A 15896-nucleotide genomic window follows, 5' to 3' on the forward strand; every position below is an offset into this window, starting at 1 on the left:
CAAATCCTATATTTTTTCAACGCCGTTTTTCGGGGATTTAGGATGTTTTTTTTTGAAATTTTTCGCAATAATATTAAAAAATACATATTTTTGAAACATTTTAAGGCAATAAAAATTTTTGGTCGGAGTCCCCCTTTAATAAAATATTGTGGATTCGATGTTGATTTGATGAAATTCAGAGTTAATCTCCCTTATATACATTCAATTATCTTCTCTTTGTTTTTCTTTCTCTAGTTCAATCAATCCCTGCTTTTAGATTTCAAAAAACAAACCTTCTAAAAATCAATCGCCAGCAGTCGATCAAGAATAGGTAAACAAGTTTGGTTCATAGCAATTCACTGATTACCATAAAACCTGTATCAGAAAGGCCGGACCTTCTATTTTTCGTGGGATCTCCAAGGGGCCTATTTCAATTAGGCGCCCTTCTGATACAGGTTTTACGGCATATTAATCTTTACTTCTCAAAATTTTATTCAGATTCTTTGAAAACCAACATGTCGAACTGTCAAGAAACCCCGGATGTGGGACATTTTGCTGTTAAAGAGGATGCCTTCGAAGTCCCCACTGAAGCATCCAATGGAATCCATGAGCATCTTGCCCCGGAGAATGGAAATCCAAAGAAGATCACCGCTCTTGACAAAGAAAAAATTGGAGGACTAGTTGTCAATTTTCAGGAGAATCGGCCACTGAGGGACCTGCAACCAATGGTGAAAAAGTTAAAAAAGCTCGGAAAAGAAGAACTAAAGTAGAAATGCTTATTGCTGAATTCTCTGAACTGTCCCTTTCGAAAACAAAGAAATCCCGTGCAAGGAAGCCAAAGAAGGAGAAGGAAACTGCTTCAACTGAACCACAGACAGATACAAAACCTCGAAGAACTCGTAAAAGATGCTATGAAGTGGCTAAGAAAACTGGATCAGGGATAGCTACGAAAATTCGAAAAGCTCGTAAGAGACCAGTCAACACAAATTTTGACCAATTGATGAAGAAGTTCTCGAAACTGCGAATTGCACCAGCGAGAAGAGGCAGAAAACCGAAGATAGTTGTTCCAGCGAAAACAAAGGTACCTCGGAAGCCAAGAGCGCCACGGAGAAAGTCCCAGAGTGTTGATGTGCTCTGCAATTTCTTTGGTAAACTTTGTATCGATACTGCAAAGATCAAGAAGCGGCCAAGAAAATCTGCGGAGCAAAAGAAGAACGAAGTCGTTGATAGGCTCAAGAATAGCCTCCACATTGGGTCAGGAGATGAAGAAAATCTTTAATCGCTTTTCTCGTGCATCGATAAAAAAAGCAAAATTCAAAAAGTTTAAAAGAAATTAATTTGTTCGTGAACCGGCATAGTGATGGATTTGAGACTCTAGGCATCACTTTTTCCATCAATTTTCCCCCTTCTAGGTCATTCAGCGTCAATCCAAGCCAAAAATTACACGCCAAAAATAACACGCCAAATAAAAATTCCAAAAATTTTGAATTAAAAATAATAATTTTCCCACAAATCTACAGTAATCCGTCGTTTAGTATCAAAAAATTTGTCGTAAAATTCTGTTGATTTTCTGGAAAATCTATCAGGGCCTTTATTTTTGGTTCAAGTTTGAAGTTTTTCAGGTCATTCATTCTATTCGTTTTCAAATTCTCTACAATCTCTACTTATTTTGGAAGAAAATTTGTTGATCCAGAATATTTTATTGCCAAAAAAGATGATTTTCCACTGTATCGAGAAAAGCACCAATAAATCAGAAAAACTCGATTTCCAATATTATTCGCCGTGCCGCATTCATATACCCCATCGTTCGGCCATCTCATGGTTAGCTTTCGCCATCTTAGCTCAGCCGGTAGCGGTGCAGTAACTCTATCGTGGGGTCCACAAGTTCAACTCCTTGAGGGGCTTATGTGAACGGAATTTCGAGAAATTTATCTTTTTCATGTCCGAATACTGACTTCGGTATAACGACTAAAACACGAAAAACCGAAACGTTGACCACTTGAATTCAGAATCTCCCTATCGCGAAAAAAAAATTAAAGTCGGAGTCGGCGAAGAAATGTAAATTTCGATAACCCATTTTTCGAAAACTCCATTTTATTTCATAAAGAGGTTCCTTCGTGTCCCAGAAAATGGAGATGTGCCCTCCCCCGTCGAAGAGTCTCTTCTTCTTTTTTGGAGGAGGACGTTGATTGGCCATCTCTTCTCTGCTTCTCTTCTTCTTCCACACTTTCAATAGTCGGAGGTGAGTCTGAAATGCAATTTAGTGGGGGGTTTGCGAGTGCTCCGCTCCCTTTCTCCCATCCTTCTCTTTACACACTTGGCTGCGGAAGAGCAGGACGGGGTCCTTGTCCAATTTTTCTTCGTTTCGGTCACTTCGTACTTTTCCGAAAAAGTCTTCATCTTTTTCTTTTTTCTTTTGACCTTCTTCTACATTATCTACATTTTCTTTTCCATTTTATCCGACATGTGTTAATCCGAAAAACACATTTTCACATCCAATTTACTGACACAATGAAGTGAAGGAGGATCAAATTTCTGGCTCAAAGAAAAGGAAGAAAAAGACGGCAAAGAAGGAGACGTCGTTCCTCTGATTCATTCAGAATGGTTCCATCGGACAGAAGAAGCTCGTGGAGCATGCTGGCAACTGTTCTGCTCACAGTTCTCAATTTCACTATAGTTGATCCTTATCCAAGTCATATTATAATAAGTAAGTGGGTTTTCAAATTCAGAATTTTACAATGGAGAAAGTTTCAGAGTCATTTGGAAACAATGAGGAGGTTTCGAGAGTAGCACTAAAAGCAATGGAATACACATCAGATCATATTAATTCCAGAGATGATGTACCATTCAAGTGAGTAAAAATAGAAAACTGTGAACCTCCATACTTGAATTTCCATAAAATAAAGGAATAGATTTTCAAGGCTTGCATTAAAGCCGGTAGACCCGGTTTTAAGAAATCCTATAATTTCAAGCAAACTTCTAAGCCATCACTCTTTTTCCAATTTTCATTTCTCCAATTTTTGTTCGTTGGTTTGTCAGCTATAATTTTTCTATTCTTTCAAAAAATTCGATCAAAACCGAAAAAAGGGATTTGACTTGCTTTAAAAGATCTGGGATTACGAAAATCGGAAAAAAGCCCAACCCGGCCAGTTAGAATTATGTGAACTTCAGAATCCAAATTCTTTCTGGTGTCAGTAGATAATTTAAAAAATTCCAGACTCGCATTTGACCACCGAGTAGTCGAAGAAGGAGCAGCCGTCTCTTGGAATATGGTGAACGCCGTTTGTGATGAATTGAAAGAAGGTGCAATGGCATTACTCTCAAGTGTCGACGGAAAAGGAATCGAGGGAATTCGTGGAGTTTCTGATGCTCTTGAAATGCCATTAATCTCATTGACTGCTCCAAATAATGACGAACAACAACAATTTGGAAATCTATTTGAAGTTTCTGTCCGTCCTCCGATCAGTGAACTTTTGGCAGATTTCATTGTTCATAAAGGATGGAGTGAGGTTCTTGTGATGATTGATCCACTTCATGGTAAATCACAATTAAAAATTAAGAAACCCTGAAATTCAAAAGTTTGAAAATTAGAAATTAGAAAATTAAGAAACCCAGTAACTCAAAAGTTTCGGATATCAAAAAATCCACAAAATTCGAGATGTTAGAATACTACCGGAATTCAGGATATCAAAAATTTAGTCTTCTTAAAATTCAGAATTTCTGGAAATTCAGAATACCTGAGATCTTTTCTGTTATTTCCAGCAAGTCTCCATCTTCCATCCCTCTGGCGTCATCTGAGAACTCGGACCAATACTTCAGTGAAGGCGTCGATGTTTGATCTTCCGTCAGATGAAGCTCAATTTGAATCCTATCTAATGCAGTTCAATATGATGAGAAACAACGAGACGAATCGTATTTTGATTGATTGTGCTTCCCCGAAACGACTGAAAAAACTTCTAATCAATATCAGATCAGCACAATTTAACCAGGCCAACTATCATTATGTGCTAGCCAACTATGTAAGATTTTAGTATTAAACTGATTTTTCATAAAATTATAATTTTAGGATTTCCTACCATACGATCAAGAAATGTTCCAAAACGGAAACATCAACATATCAGGATTCAATATAATAAACAAAGATGGCAGAGAGTATTGGTCACTGAAAAAACATCTGAAGACGTCATCATCTTTGGGTGGAGGAGATGATGTTAGTGTTGAAGCTGCAGTTGGACACGACTCCATGTTGGTGACGTGGCATGGGTTTGCGAAATGCTTGCAAGCCAACGACTCCTTGTTCCATGGCACATTTAGGCATCGGAGATTTTTCAATAGAGGATTTCCAGGTGATTGGAAAATATGAGTTTGAAATTATAAAACAATCAATTCAGGTATCTACTGTGATCCTCTATCTGATCGTTCTCATCCGAACCGCCCGTTTTCATCATTCGAGCATGGAAAAACAATCGGAGTGGCATTTCGAAATGTAGTTTTTTAATTGATTTAGTTTTAGACGATCTGTTTTTCAGATGAAAATAGGTGCCAAAGAGGGAACTCTAACTGGAAATATCGAATTTGATCGATTTGGAAACCGGAAGAATTTCGATGTCTCTATTGTGGATTTGGTATCAAACACCAAGGCAACATTCAACTCAAAAGAAGTGTTAGCATGGCGCCAAGGTGTCGGATTTTTCTCGAATCGAACCGTTGCCCAACATTCTCGAAAAAGTCAAAGTGATCATAAAGATAATCAAGTGATTGTACTCACAAATTTAGTTGCTCCGTTCGTAATGATAAAAAGAGAATGCGTAGAGATGGGAAATCTAACCGAATGCCAGGGAAATAACAAGTTCGAAGGATTTTGTATCGATTTGTTGAAACTGTTGGCTGACAAAATTGAAGGGTTCAATTATGTTATTAAATTAGGGACCAAGGTTGGCTATTGTGGGAATCTATTTAAAATGTTTTTGAGTTTTCAGGCGGGTTCCAAACAACCAGATGGAAGTTGGGACGGAATGATTGGCGAACTTTTGAATGGAAATGCTCATGCTGTCGTTGCTTCATTGACAATCAATCAGGAGAGAGAACGAGTCGTTGATTTTTCTAAACCATTCATGACAACTGGAATCTCGATTATGATTAAGAAACCCGACAAGCAAGAGTTTTCTGTTTTCTCATTCATGCAACCGCTTAGTACTGAGATTTGGATGTACATCATATTTGCTTACATTGGGGTTAGGCTCCTAGAATTTAGAGGAAATCAAATTCTGAATTGTTGCAGGTATCCGTTGTGATCTTCTTGGTATCTCGCTTTTCCCCGTATGAATGGAGAGTTGAAGAAACTTCTAGAGGAGGATTTACGATTTCCAATGATTTCTCAGTCTACAATTGTCTTTGGTTCACATTAGCAGCATTCATGCAGCAAGGAACTGATATCTTACCCAGGTACAAATGATTACCGTAAAACCTATATTAGAAGAGCCGGTCATTCTATTATTCCAAAAACTTCTGAAAGGCCCTTCAATTACAGGGGCTCTGCTATATTTCCAACCATTTTTTCGAGTTTTTCAACAGAAATTTTTGGTGAACTATTGTTCAAAACACATGAAAATATTACAATTTCAACTGAATTGAGCAAGTTTTACGAGCAAAAAAGTGTTTCAACAAATTTTTATGAATTGTGGAATTTCCAGAATCTTTTTCACTGAAAACATATGGAAATTTTTAATTTGAAAATATCATTTTAATGGGGCCCTTTAATGAAACGGAAACTTCTAATAGAGGTTTTACAGTATTCTTCAAATGTTTAAGACGCGTTCTCTGTAGAACTCAACTTCAGGCCTATTATCCACTGTACAGAAAAATTCAAACTTGTTTTTTCTAGTTGATTTTTCACATATTGCATGTTTATGGACTTTTAAGGTATATGAGATATAGTTTGTCCCGACTTGCTATTTTGAACATTTTTTGTATTAGACACTATACTAATATTCTTCCGTCTTCCTGGGAAAAAATTCAGTTTTTTGCAAAAAAGCTATTTTTTGGACCAAAAAATGACCACCCTGGAAAAAATGTCCATTATTTTATAAACAACAAATTAACATCAATTAAACACAAATTAACAAATTAACATAATAAACATCAAATTCAGATTTTACGTCAGAAAAATACATTAGAAAATATTTGCTTTTGTTTAAATATCCTGGGTAAACTGCAAGTTTTCGGCCAAAATGTGCCAAAAAATGAGGTTTCACTATGTGGGGGAGTACATGGCAACTAAATTTCGCCCAAAATCGACCCTCTCCAATTTTGCTCAAATTTATTCTAGATACACTATTTTTGATGGGTAGTATTCTGGCAAAGTTTCAGAATACGATCTCATCGCCTTAATGCTTTTCTGGAGCACCATAAAAACGGCAAAAATTGCTTTGAACAAAAACAAACATTTTTTAATTTATTTTTTGACGTAAAATTTAAATTTGATGTTTAATTTCATAAAATAATGGAATTTTTTCAGGACGGGCATTTTTGGTACAAAAAATAGCTTTTTTGCAAAACACTGAATTTTTCCCAGGAAGACTGAAGAATATTAGTATAGTGCCAACACAAAAAATGTTCAAAATAGTGCCCAAAAACGTTTTACGTTAAGATCTAATCATTATTTCACTTTCGAAAAAAATTTTTTTTAGACACCCCACGACCATATTTTTGCAGGGGTGGGGCAAGTCGGGACAAACTATATTTCATTTACCTTAGAAATCTATAAACATGCAATATGTGAAAAATCAACTAGAAAAAACAAGTTTGAATTTTTCTCTACAGCACTATTTTCGGTTCTGTCAGAGAATGTGTCTTAACATCTGATAATAATTCAAAATTTCCAGGTCCATTTCTGGACGAATCGCTTCTTCGGCCTGGTGGTTCTTCACTATGATTATTGTATCTTCCTATACTGCCAATCTTGCCGCTTTTCTAACTCTTGAAAAAATGCAAGCTCCTATTGAAAGTGTAGAGGATCTTGCAAAACAGACAAAAATAAAATACGGAATTCAAGGAGGTGGATCCACTGCTTCATTCTTCAAGGTTTTTAAATGATCTATAAAATGACATCATCCCCCTTTTCAGTACTCTTCTGTTCAAATTTATCAAAGGATGTGGAGATATATGGAGTCTCAAGTTCCTCCAGTTTTTGTTGCAAGTTATGCAGAAGGAATTGAGAGAGTTAGAAGTCATAAAGGAAGGTACGCATTCCTCCTAGAAGCAACTGCAAATGAATATGAGAACACGAGGAAGCCGTGTGATACTATGAAAGTTGGTATGTAAAACCTACAGTTCGAAGTAAATAAAATACAATATGTTTCTAGGAGCAAACCTGAATAGTATTGGATATGGAATCGCTACTCCGTTTGGTTCCGATTGGAAGGATCACATTAATCTAGCAATTTTGGCTCTTCAAGAAAGAGGAGAACTCAAAAAACTGGAGAACAAATGGTGGTACGATAGAGGTCAATGTGATGCGGCACTGACTGTAGACGGGTCATCAGCCAGTTTGAATCTTTCGAAAGTGGCTGGTATATTTTATATTCTGATGGGAGGAATGGTTATTTCAATGTTGGCTGCACTTGGAGAGTTTCTCTATAGGAGTAGAATAGAAGCAAGAAAATCAAACTCGAATTCAATGGTTGCGAATTTCGCGGTGGGTTTTTGGAAAATCGGAGAAATGAGGTTTGAATGATTTCAGAAAAATCTGAAAAGTGCGTTGTCATCTCAACTAAGGTTGTCGATAGAAGGAGGAGCAGTGGCACAACCTGGATCTCAATCTCATAATGCCATCAGAAGGCAACAGGTAACGTTAAGTTCCGAATTCTCTTAGTTTTTTAAATCCGTAAAACCTGTAGTACCGGCCATTTGATTTCGTGGAGTTCTCTAGGCGGGCGCTTTAATCAGAGGGGCACTTCAATTAGAGGGTGTACTTGTATTTTTCACAAGGTCGCTGAGGAGGGAGCTTCTATTAAAGGGACATTGTTTTTCGGTGAATTTTTGTTTTTCGGTGAATTTTTGTTTTTTCTAGCATAAATCGATCTATCAGTAATTCACCGTAAAACCTGTAATAGAAGGGCTCTCTAACGTTTAACTTTGAGCCAATTCATCCCGGTTTCTGTCAGATATATCAAAAAGTTGTCCACAGATAAATTTTTTATCGTAATATTAAATACATTTTATCACATTTTTGATATCTTGTATAGGAACCAAGAAAAATGAGCTCAAACCTGAAAGTGTTGGGGCTCTTCTAAAACAGGTTCTATGATAGCCGAGGGGCTCTTCAATTAGATGAGCCCCTCTGATACAAAATGAAACAAAGGTTTGGATTTTCTCCCCATTATAATTTTCTCAAATTTTCCAGGTAGCCGCATTTCTTCCAGCTAATGAAAAAGAGGCCTTCAATAATGTGGATCGTCCTGCCAGTACACTATACAATACAGCAGTTTGACCCAATTGTGATTCTCAGAGAAATCGTGCAATTTAATGGAATTTCTCTACTTCCTGTTTTCTGTTTTTCTTTCTTTGCCTTAAAATAAAGTACTTCTACTGATAACGAGGTTTACTCATCAACCATGGTTTTGGTTATGAAACGTGCTATTTTTCAAAAATTCTTTAAGAATTCCAGTTTATTGAAAAACAAGGAAAGAAGAATCACAAAAAGACAGAGACAAAACTAGGTCAGAGAGTTGGGTAACCCGTAGCAAGAAAACCCAAATGCATCAATCATAATACAGCTCGGAGACAGACAAAAAAGATGAAATGAAAAAGTCTTCTGGGCATGGCGATTTTTTGGGGAATCCAAGAGAGAAAAAAGGAAACGAATTCCTGAAATGACCCGTTTTAAAAGTGACTCACAAGGGAAAACACAGGAAAAACATTTTGGGAAGAAAAAGCAAAAGAAAAATGATTGAAGAGAGAGAGAGAGAGGAAAAATGCGGTTACCAGTAGAAGATAGTAAAACTCTGAAAATTGAAATGGGGGCAGGAAAGAGTGAAAATTTACATACACACAAAATGTTATGAGGAGCAGACAGGAAAAGTGGGAAAAGCTGAAAATTTAGGTCACCGGGATAAGAGGAACAAGAGAGAAGAAGGGTGTATGTATACACGTAGATATACACACAAATTTAATCTGAATCTATCCCCGTATGGATCAGGGGAAAATCGATATCGATGAGTTGAAGTTTTGAATGTCACGGATGGATGAATAGAGAGCAAAAGAGGAAGAGAAGAGAAAATATTACACCTAGAAAAAAGATAAAAAAGAGGGTTCTGAAAAAAAAAAACTAAATTCGAGAGGGGATTATAATGATGATGAAGAGCATGGATCTTGTAAAAAGTGGACATGTGCCTTATCTAGTTCTGCTTCATCATGAACCGTTTCGATCGATGTTTGACTCCTGAAACAGTCATAATTAGGATGGGTTGGAGCTTAAAAATGGTTATTTTTAGAATGGGAGAGTTTTAGACCTTTTTCCAGGACCTATACCAAGGAATACCCAATTTATGAAGTTAATTACGTCAAAACATCGGTATCCAGACAGACTGATGAGAAACCAGGCGTGGTTGAACGAGATTCAGGCCATCTTCATAATTCGCTTTTTAATATTTTTGCTTAAAAAAAGAAAGTCTTACCTTAATGATGCGGAGCTCGCACTCGATTGACATGTACTCGTTCTTGACTGAAAACCGCTGGATCCAGCTGTTTTGTCACTTGTCAAACTGCTTTTGTCGCGACTGCTATTGGTTGTCTGAAAAAGGAATTATGAAAAAAATACAGAAATTACATGTACTAAAGGTTATACTACCATAACGTTTGAGTGAAGCGTTGTACTGGGCTTAAATTTCGAATGCGAAAATTCAAATAATTCATCAGTAAACTGGCCGAATTTCCAATTATTTGATCAACTTGGAGTCATGATCTTAACAAAACCTAGTCGAGGAATCGCTTTGAAAATTTCAATAGCTTTGAATTCAACGTAAAATTTTATTTCAACCTGCTTTTGTGCTTCCAAGATACTTGTTTCTAAAGTTATAACCGTTTTTATCAGTCCGGGTAATTGTGCGCCACCTTGTAAACTGGCACTCCTTGCAAATTTCGGAATTTCGGAACCAAATAAATTAATGATAATTTTCTTTTCCAATAGAAAACTCAAAACTCACATTAGTTCTGTATGTTCCAATCTGAACTCCCTGCAAACTTGGTCCTCCAGTCGGCAGCTTTTTCCATTTAGGACCAACATGCTCGTCTAGACTGGCATCGAGGAAAGTGGACAATGTGTAGATGCGCCAATGCTCACAAACACCGAGCCCGAGACCGCAGAGAACACACAAAATACCCATGGCAAAGATAAGATAGAAACAGAATGAGAACGTCGCTGTCAGGTCGACTCTCTCAAAGTTCTCTCCTGTGAATGCTATCCGAAGTTCGCATGGAGATAAAAGCAAGTAGACAAGACAAGCAATAAGACAAGAGATTCCGGTGGCAAGAATCGACTGAAATTGGAGTTAGAAAAGTCAGTTTTGTGAATGAAGTCTTACCTTATAAGCATTATGTGGCAACAAGAAAAGAAGCACCACAGAAAGACACCAACAAGCAAATGCAAACCAAACAGCTGCATTCGTGTAGTGTCCAGCTACTCGGTAATGTCTCCCCCAATCAAAAGCATCTTGATTCAATGAGAAATATTCAAGAACACTGAGCATTGGATACGGTAAACCATTTTCCAGCCCATGATGAAGTGCTTCCGCCATTGAGGAGATTCCAGAAATATCAAATCCCTCGTTGTAGTACAATTCTGTCATGTCGCTTCCAGGAAGAACATCACTTGAAGAGAGTAACCTCTCGACTGAAACCTCGAGAATACGTTTAAAAATTTTAGTTTTTAAAACTCACATTTAAGTGTGACATTCACTTTCTGCAACCCGATTTCCACCCCAATTTTGGCCAATATCCGCTCGTTTGAGTGACCGCGAAACTGGGTGTAGATCATTTGATTACCCGACGCCCAACATGGAAGAATCAGAGATGCTGAAAAAAAAATTGGGTCAGACTGAAAATTGGGAGATGATTTACCTATTAAAGAGGCACCTACAACTAGCATAAGCACATAAGTGACTGTTGTGATGACTCGCTTCCGTCGTACTCCGGGTAGGATTAGGAGATAAGCGATGAACGGGATTAGAAATACCGAGAATATCTGGAAAATATTTATAGAATATTGAAAGTATTAAAAAATATATTTGAGGTAGAGAGACTCTTCTGGATATTTTTGGTCATTACCTTAATGGGATGGCCCCCACATAGTCAAGACGAGCTCATTGATCTTGGCTCCTATGCAAATTGGCTCGAAATGAGACAAAGAAAATAAACCCAAAAACATTGAAACCATTTTATAAAAAATCTTACCACAAATGCGTGCATATTAAAATTAGGAATAGCTGCATTTGGATAGTCAGACGGACTCGGATTTCCACCGAACCACAACATCTTCTGATTCTTCTGATTTTCGGGTTCGGTTCGTTTCGATTATTGGTTCGTCTGAAATATCAGAGCAGCTTAGTTAGCGAATATAGATCAAAGACAAATTGAGGAGACAGATAGAGTCTTATTGAAGTCAAGAATTCGAGCAATTTATATAATAAAACCGTGGGTTGGGGGATCAATCGAGAGGCGGGTGGTGGTCAGAGTAAATAAATGGGGGCGGAGCCTAGAGTGATGGTGGTGGTGGCTCCGTGTCGTTTTGAAATATATTGAGAAGTTTATTTATTTACTTGTTTTTCTTTTTTTTCAGTACTATGCTTATTTTCAAGGTAGTTTTTGTCTATTTTTCTTCGGAGGGGATGATGATGTTTTTCTTTGTTATCACAAAAGGAAAAGCGGAAAAAGAAAATAGGTGACAAAAGTCAACAAAAACAGTTTCGAATGAGTAAACATACTATTGCAAAATATAGGGGTTAGGTACATTTTCAGAATTCTGAATCAAATGAGAATTGAATAGAAATAGAAGAAGAATACGAATAAAAAAGACTGGAAATAAAGAAAGTTATTGAGCAAATATTGATCAGAAAGAGGGGGTGATGAAAATAGGTTGGCAGGCGGGCAAAAAACCGGAAAAGTTCAGTTATATTTGTAGAAATTTAGGTAGGGAGGAGGGAAGTAGTTTGCAAGTAACAAACTTTCGAAAGCGAGATATAATTTGCAAATATTTAGATTGATGGGGTGAAAAATTGGAGAGTGGAGAAGAGGCACTACAAAAAGTGACAAGTTTTTGAAATATAGGATGTGAAAAAGTTTGATTGGAAGGAGCTATATCTGATCTGTTAATAGTCGAAGGAAAGATTAGAAAAAAGAGCCAAGGTTTTTTTGAGAACTTCTGATATTTTATGAGTTATCGGTCATGTTTAGAAATATAGAAATTTCCAGATTCACTTTCCTTGAGTAATGAAAAATGACTGAATTTGACATTTCAAAGAGGCACTACAGCCAAAAAGTTACTGCAATATTTTTGCATTAACATGTTCCTAAAGTTATGAAATTCTATTGCGAAAAAAAATCGAAAAGAGGCTTTGAAAGCAAAAAATTTGCTTAAATTTAACTCGTTGGAAGAGGAACGAGAGTTTCAGTTCCTGGTAGAAACCTAGTCCGACAACGCAGCCCCCCTTTAAGGCTCTTTTAGGAACTCTTAGCCTCAAATGCGTTCTCCGAAAGCTTCAGTTTTTTTTCAATAAGCTATAAGCTAAGAAGTTCTACAGTTACCCTATATTTCCCAAAAAAATTTTTTTCCCAAAAAAAATGCTAAATTGTTTAGTACAACCGCCCTCAATTAACCTCTTTCCATATTTTTGTACTCCTCTTACTTCTCTCGATTTCTCATCCAAAAGACGATTAAACACATGTTTACATTGGCAATTAATTGGTTTCCCAAATTACTGATTAGAGAGAAAAGGACACCGAGAAACAAACAGAGAAGAAGGAAACCGAAACCAAAACGGGCGAGAAATGGGGGCCCATCGAAAAGGGAAAGTTCAAAAGAGAATTGAGAAAAGGCGAGAGACGAAGGGAGGAGAAAATCGAAAAAAAAGAGATGATGCTGTAATAGAAAAAGGTCAAGCTAATACTACTATATCAGTGACGATAGTGGTGGTGATGGTTGTCAAGAAAAAAGAAAAAGAAGGAAAAATAGAAGAAGAAGACTTCTTGAAGTATCTATCTTTTGTTTTGATATTTCATACAAGAGACGAAAACTTGTAAATGCAATACAAGCATAATTGAAAAGGGGAACTAGGCACTTCAATCAATCTGAATACGTGGGAATTGGTAGCAACGGGCTGGAAATCACACTACATTTCGATCGTTCCCTGACTCCTACCTAAAAAATTGGGGATAGGTAAACAAGAGAGCAAGGAATAAACATTGGGGAATGGAGAGATCAAGAACAAAATGATACAAAATTTAAAAAGGTACGAGTACATTTTTACCTTTGTTAGCTGAATATGTGAGATAAAAAGAAACAGTTTTTGAGGGGGCGAGATAGGCAGATGAAAAGGAAGCAGAGGACTTGTCTTAACGGGAGGGGACGAACTGTTTCTATCTGGTTGACAAATCTAGTTGGTTGTACTTATCTTCTCTGTCAAAATTCGGTTCCACCTCTTCTTCTTCTTTTCAGATCTAAACACCAATACCACCCAGATGTCAATGAGGGAAAAAAGTTAGCTCTCGAAATACCGTAAACACTCTAATAGAATGACTCCATAATTTCCAACTTGGAGCCAATTTATCTCAGTTTATGTAAAAGATATCAAAAAGTAGTCAACTAACCAAATGTGGCGTTACGAACTTTTTGGTATCTTTTACAGGAAATAAGATAAATTGGATTGAATTTCCTGAACCCATTCAAAAAGCTATAAAAGTGGTGCAGGACTCGAATTTTTTTGAGAGAACACAAAGAAAACGGGGCTTCTGGAAAATGCTCTAAATATAGCTCTGAATAAATATTCAATTTATTCCAGACTTTATCAGAAGCATTCTCTAAAGCTTTCCGCTTTCCTCCTCACTTTCAGTATATCTTAAAACCTGTAATAGAAGGGCCTTTGAGCTAATTTATCTCATTTCCTGTAGAAGATATTAAAAATGAGTTAACATTGAGATAAACCTTGAGATAATAATAAGAAAACATTGGTAACAATATGATAAATAAGTTTTTAATTGACAAAATTTTCATATCTTTTACAAGAATCGAGCTAATTGAGCTCAAAGTTGACGGAGCAGGTGGGCTTCTATTAGAGGGAATACGGTATCTTTAATTTTAGGATCACTGGATGAATGGAATCAACATTCTAATAGAAATATTTCAGGCAACAACACTGTGTCTGAACTTCGCAAGCACTTCTTTTCGCGGTAGGAATGCCAAAAACAACAAAATTACGTCCTCCAACTTTCACAAAACTACAGTAACTTTCAGTTAGAAAGGACAAAAACATCCATCGCCTATCTTTCCCTCAAATCAGCTGCCCCCAAAAAACAAAACTTATCGCTCTTTGTACTTTTATACCTCAACTTCCCCCCTCTTCTTCCTTTTTCCTCTCCGGTTTTATCTGAAAATTGAATCAGGAAGTATCTAACGGTTCCACCTCGTCTAAAAAACGTCTCATACACATGACAAAACATATCGAGAGAAACGAAAAAATGGAATGTGATTTCGAAAATTTCTAGCTCATTCCTCGATTCTTATCGCTGTCGATCGGTCAGCCGACGTCGTCGCTCTTCGCCAACCGACGATTCAGATTGCTAGATCAAGTCAAGGTCGGAAAAACGTCAACGGAATTCGACGGTTTCGATATAGAAGAAACCCTCCGATTTCTCGATGGAGGGAACGATGAAAAAGGAAGTAAGGAATCGTCGAAAGAGAAGACAACAGCATCGACAAGGGTGTCATTTTATCAGAAGACATTTTGAAGACGTCAGCTATCAATTGGTGGCTGTTAATACCGTCAAGAACGGTAAACAAACACAGAAGTTGAGAGACTACACAGTTATCTGATCCTTCTCCCGAAACTAGAAATATCCCCAAAAACATCTCCAGAATTTTTCCCAAGTTTGCCAGCGTAGGAGGTGTGTAGGTGACCCATAATCTTTGCGCTTACGAATTTCTGTGAACTTATTTATTTGAGGGGAAGTAGCGAAAAGAAAAAAGAGGAGGCTGACAAAAACTTTGGGTCAAACAGACACCGGCTGTTTGTTGCTCGCTTGCAGATTTGTATGAGTTTGAAAAAGTGCTGGTAAAGCAAATTGGTTCGAAGGATTAAATCGAATTAATGGTCAAAATAGGAGAATAACAGTATGACGAAAAAGGTAAGAAAACTGGTACGGTACTACTTCCTCGAAAAAAAAGCAACTACAAGAGAAGGTCACATTATTATTTGTATGTTCTCCACTCTTTTTTCTTGAGTACCGTTTTGCAAGAAACGTTTGGAATTTAATTTCCAGAAATGAGGAAAAGAGGTCAGTTTTGAACGATCAGAACTCAAGGATAAACTTTAGTTTGGTCAATGTATTTCAAGAAATTATAGACATAAATTGTATATTTTTTGACCGGTTAGAGATAAAGACAATTTTGAAGTAGATTTCCAACGAAACCTAAAATTCCAAAATAAAGAATTGATTTCGACATCTCAAGTTTCTTTGATAAAAAAAAGATATTTTGGAAATTCAGAAATTTAGAAATTTCCAAAAATTAGAAAATAAAAATCGAAAATTTAGCCGTTTCTGAAAATTCAAAAATTCGAAAACATCAGAAAAATAAAGAACTCGATTGTTCACAAGATTCTAGTAATACCACGAGGTTAGAAACTCAAAAATTCAAAAATTCGAAA

At 36.8% G+C, this 15896-nt stretch overlaps 3 protein-coding genes across 3 annotated transcripts; 2 read left to right on the forward strand and 1 right to left on the reverse strand.

Moving 5' to 3' along the window:
• Positions 1-494: 494 nt before the first annotated feature.
• CBG25974 lies at positions 495-1258 on the forward strand (the record flags this gene model as incomplete). The annotated part of the gene is made up of 2 exons (XM_045243922.1): positions 495-707; positions 797-1258. The coding sequence occupies 2 exons, from the start codon at positions 495-497 to the stop codon at positions 1256-1258; spliced, it is 675 nt and encodes a 224-aa protein (XP_045100063.1).
• Positions 1259-2580: 1322 nt separating this feature from the next.
• Cbr-glr-1 lies at positions 2581-8470 on the forward strand (the record flags this gene model as incomplete). Its single annotated transcript, XM_002642109.2, has 13 exons — positions 2581-2686; positions 2734-2830; positions 3197-3516; positions 3742-3998; positions 4046-4325; positions 4371-4465; positions 4509-5213; positions 5261-5424; positions 6864-7062; positions 7105-7294; positions 7344-7675; positions 7721-7825; positions 8384-8470. The coding sequence occupies 13 exons, from the start codon at positions 2581-2583 to the stop codon at positions 8468-8470; spliced, it is 2937 nt and encodes a 978-aa protein (XP_002642155.2).
• An 854-nt stretch (positions 8471-9324) lies between these two features.
• On the reverse strand, positions 9325-11511 carry CBG18111 (the record flags this gene model as incomplete). Its single annotated transcript, XM_002642108.1, has 7 exons — positions 9325-9421; positions 9657-9772; positions 10185-10517; positions 10563-10870; positions 10918-11052; positions 11098-11221; positions 11431-11511. The coding sequence occupies 7 exons, from the start codon at positions 11509-11511 to the stop codon at positions 9325-9327; spliced, it is 1194 nt and encodes a 397-aa protein (XP_002642154.1).
• Between the last annotated feature and the right edge of the window lie 4385 nt (positions 11512-15896).

The sequence above is a fragment of the Caenorhabditis briggsae genome (genome assembly GCF_000004555.2).
Source record: "Caenorhabditis briggsae complete genome, chrIII, whole genome shotgun sequence".
In the NCBI taxonomy this organism is placed as follows: Eukaryota; Metazoa; Nematoda; class Chromadorea; order Rhabditida; family Rhabditidae; genus Caenorhabditis; species Caenorhabditis briggsae.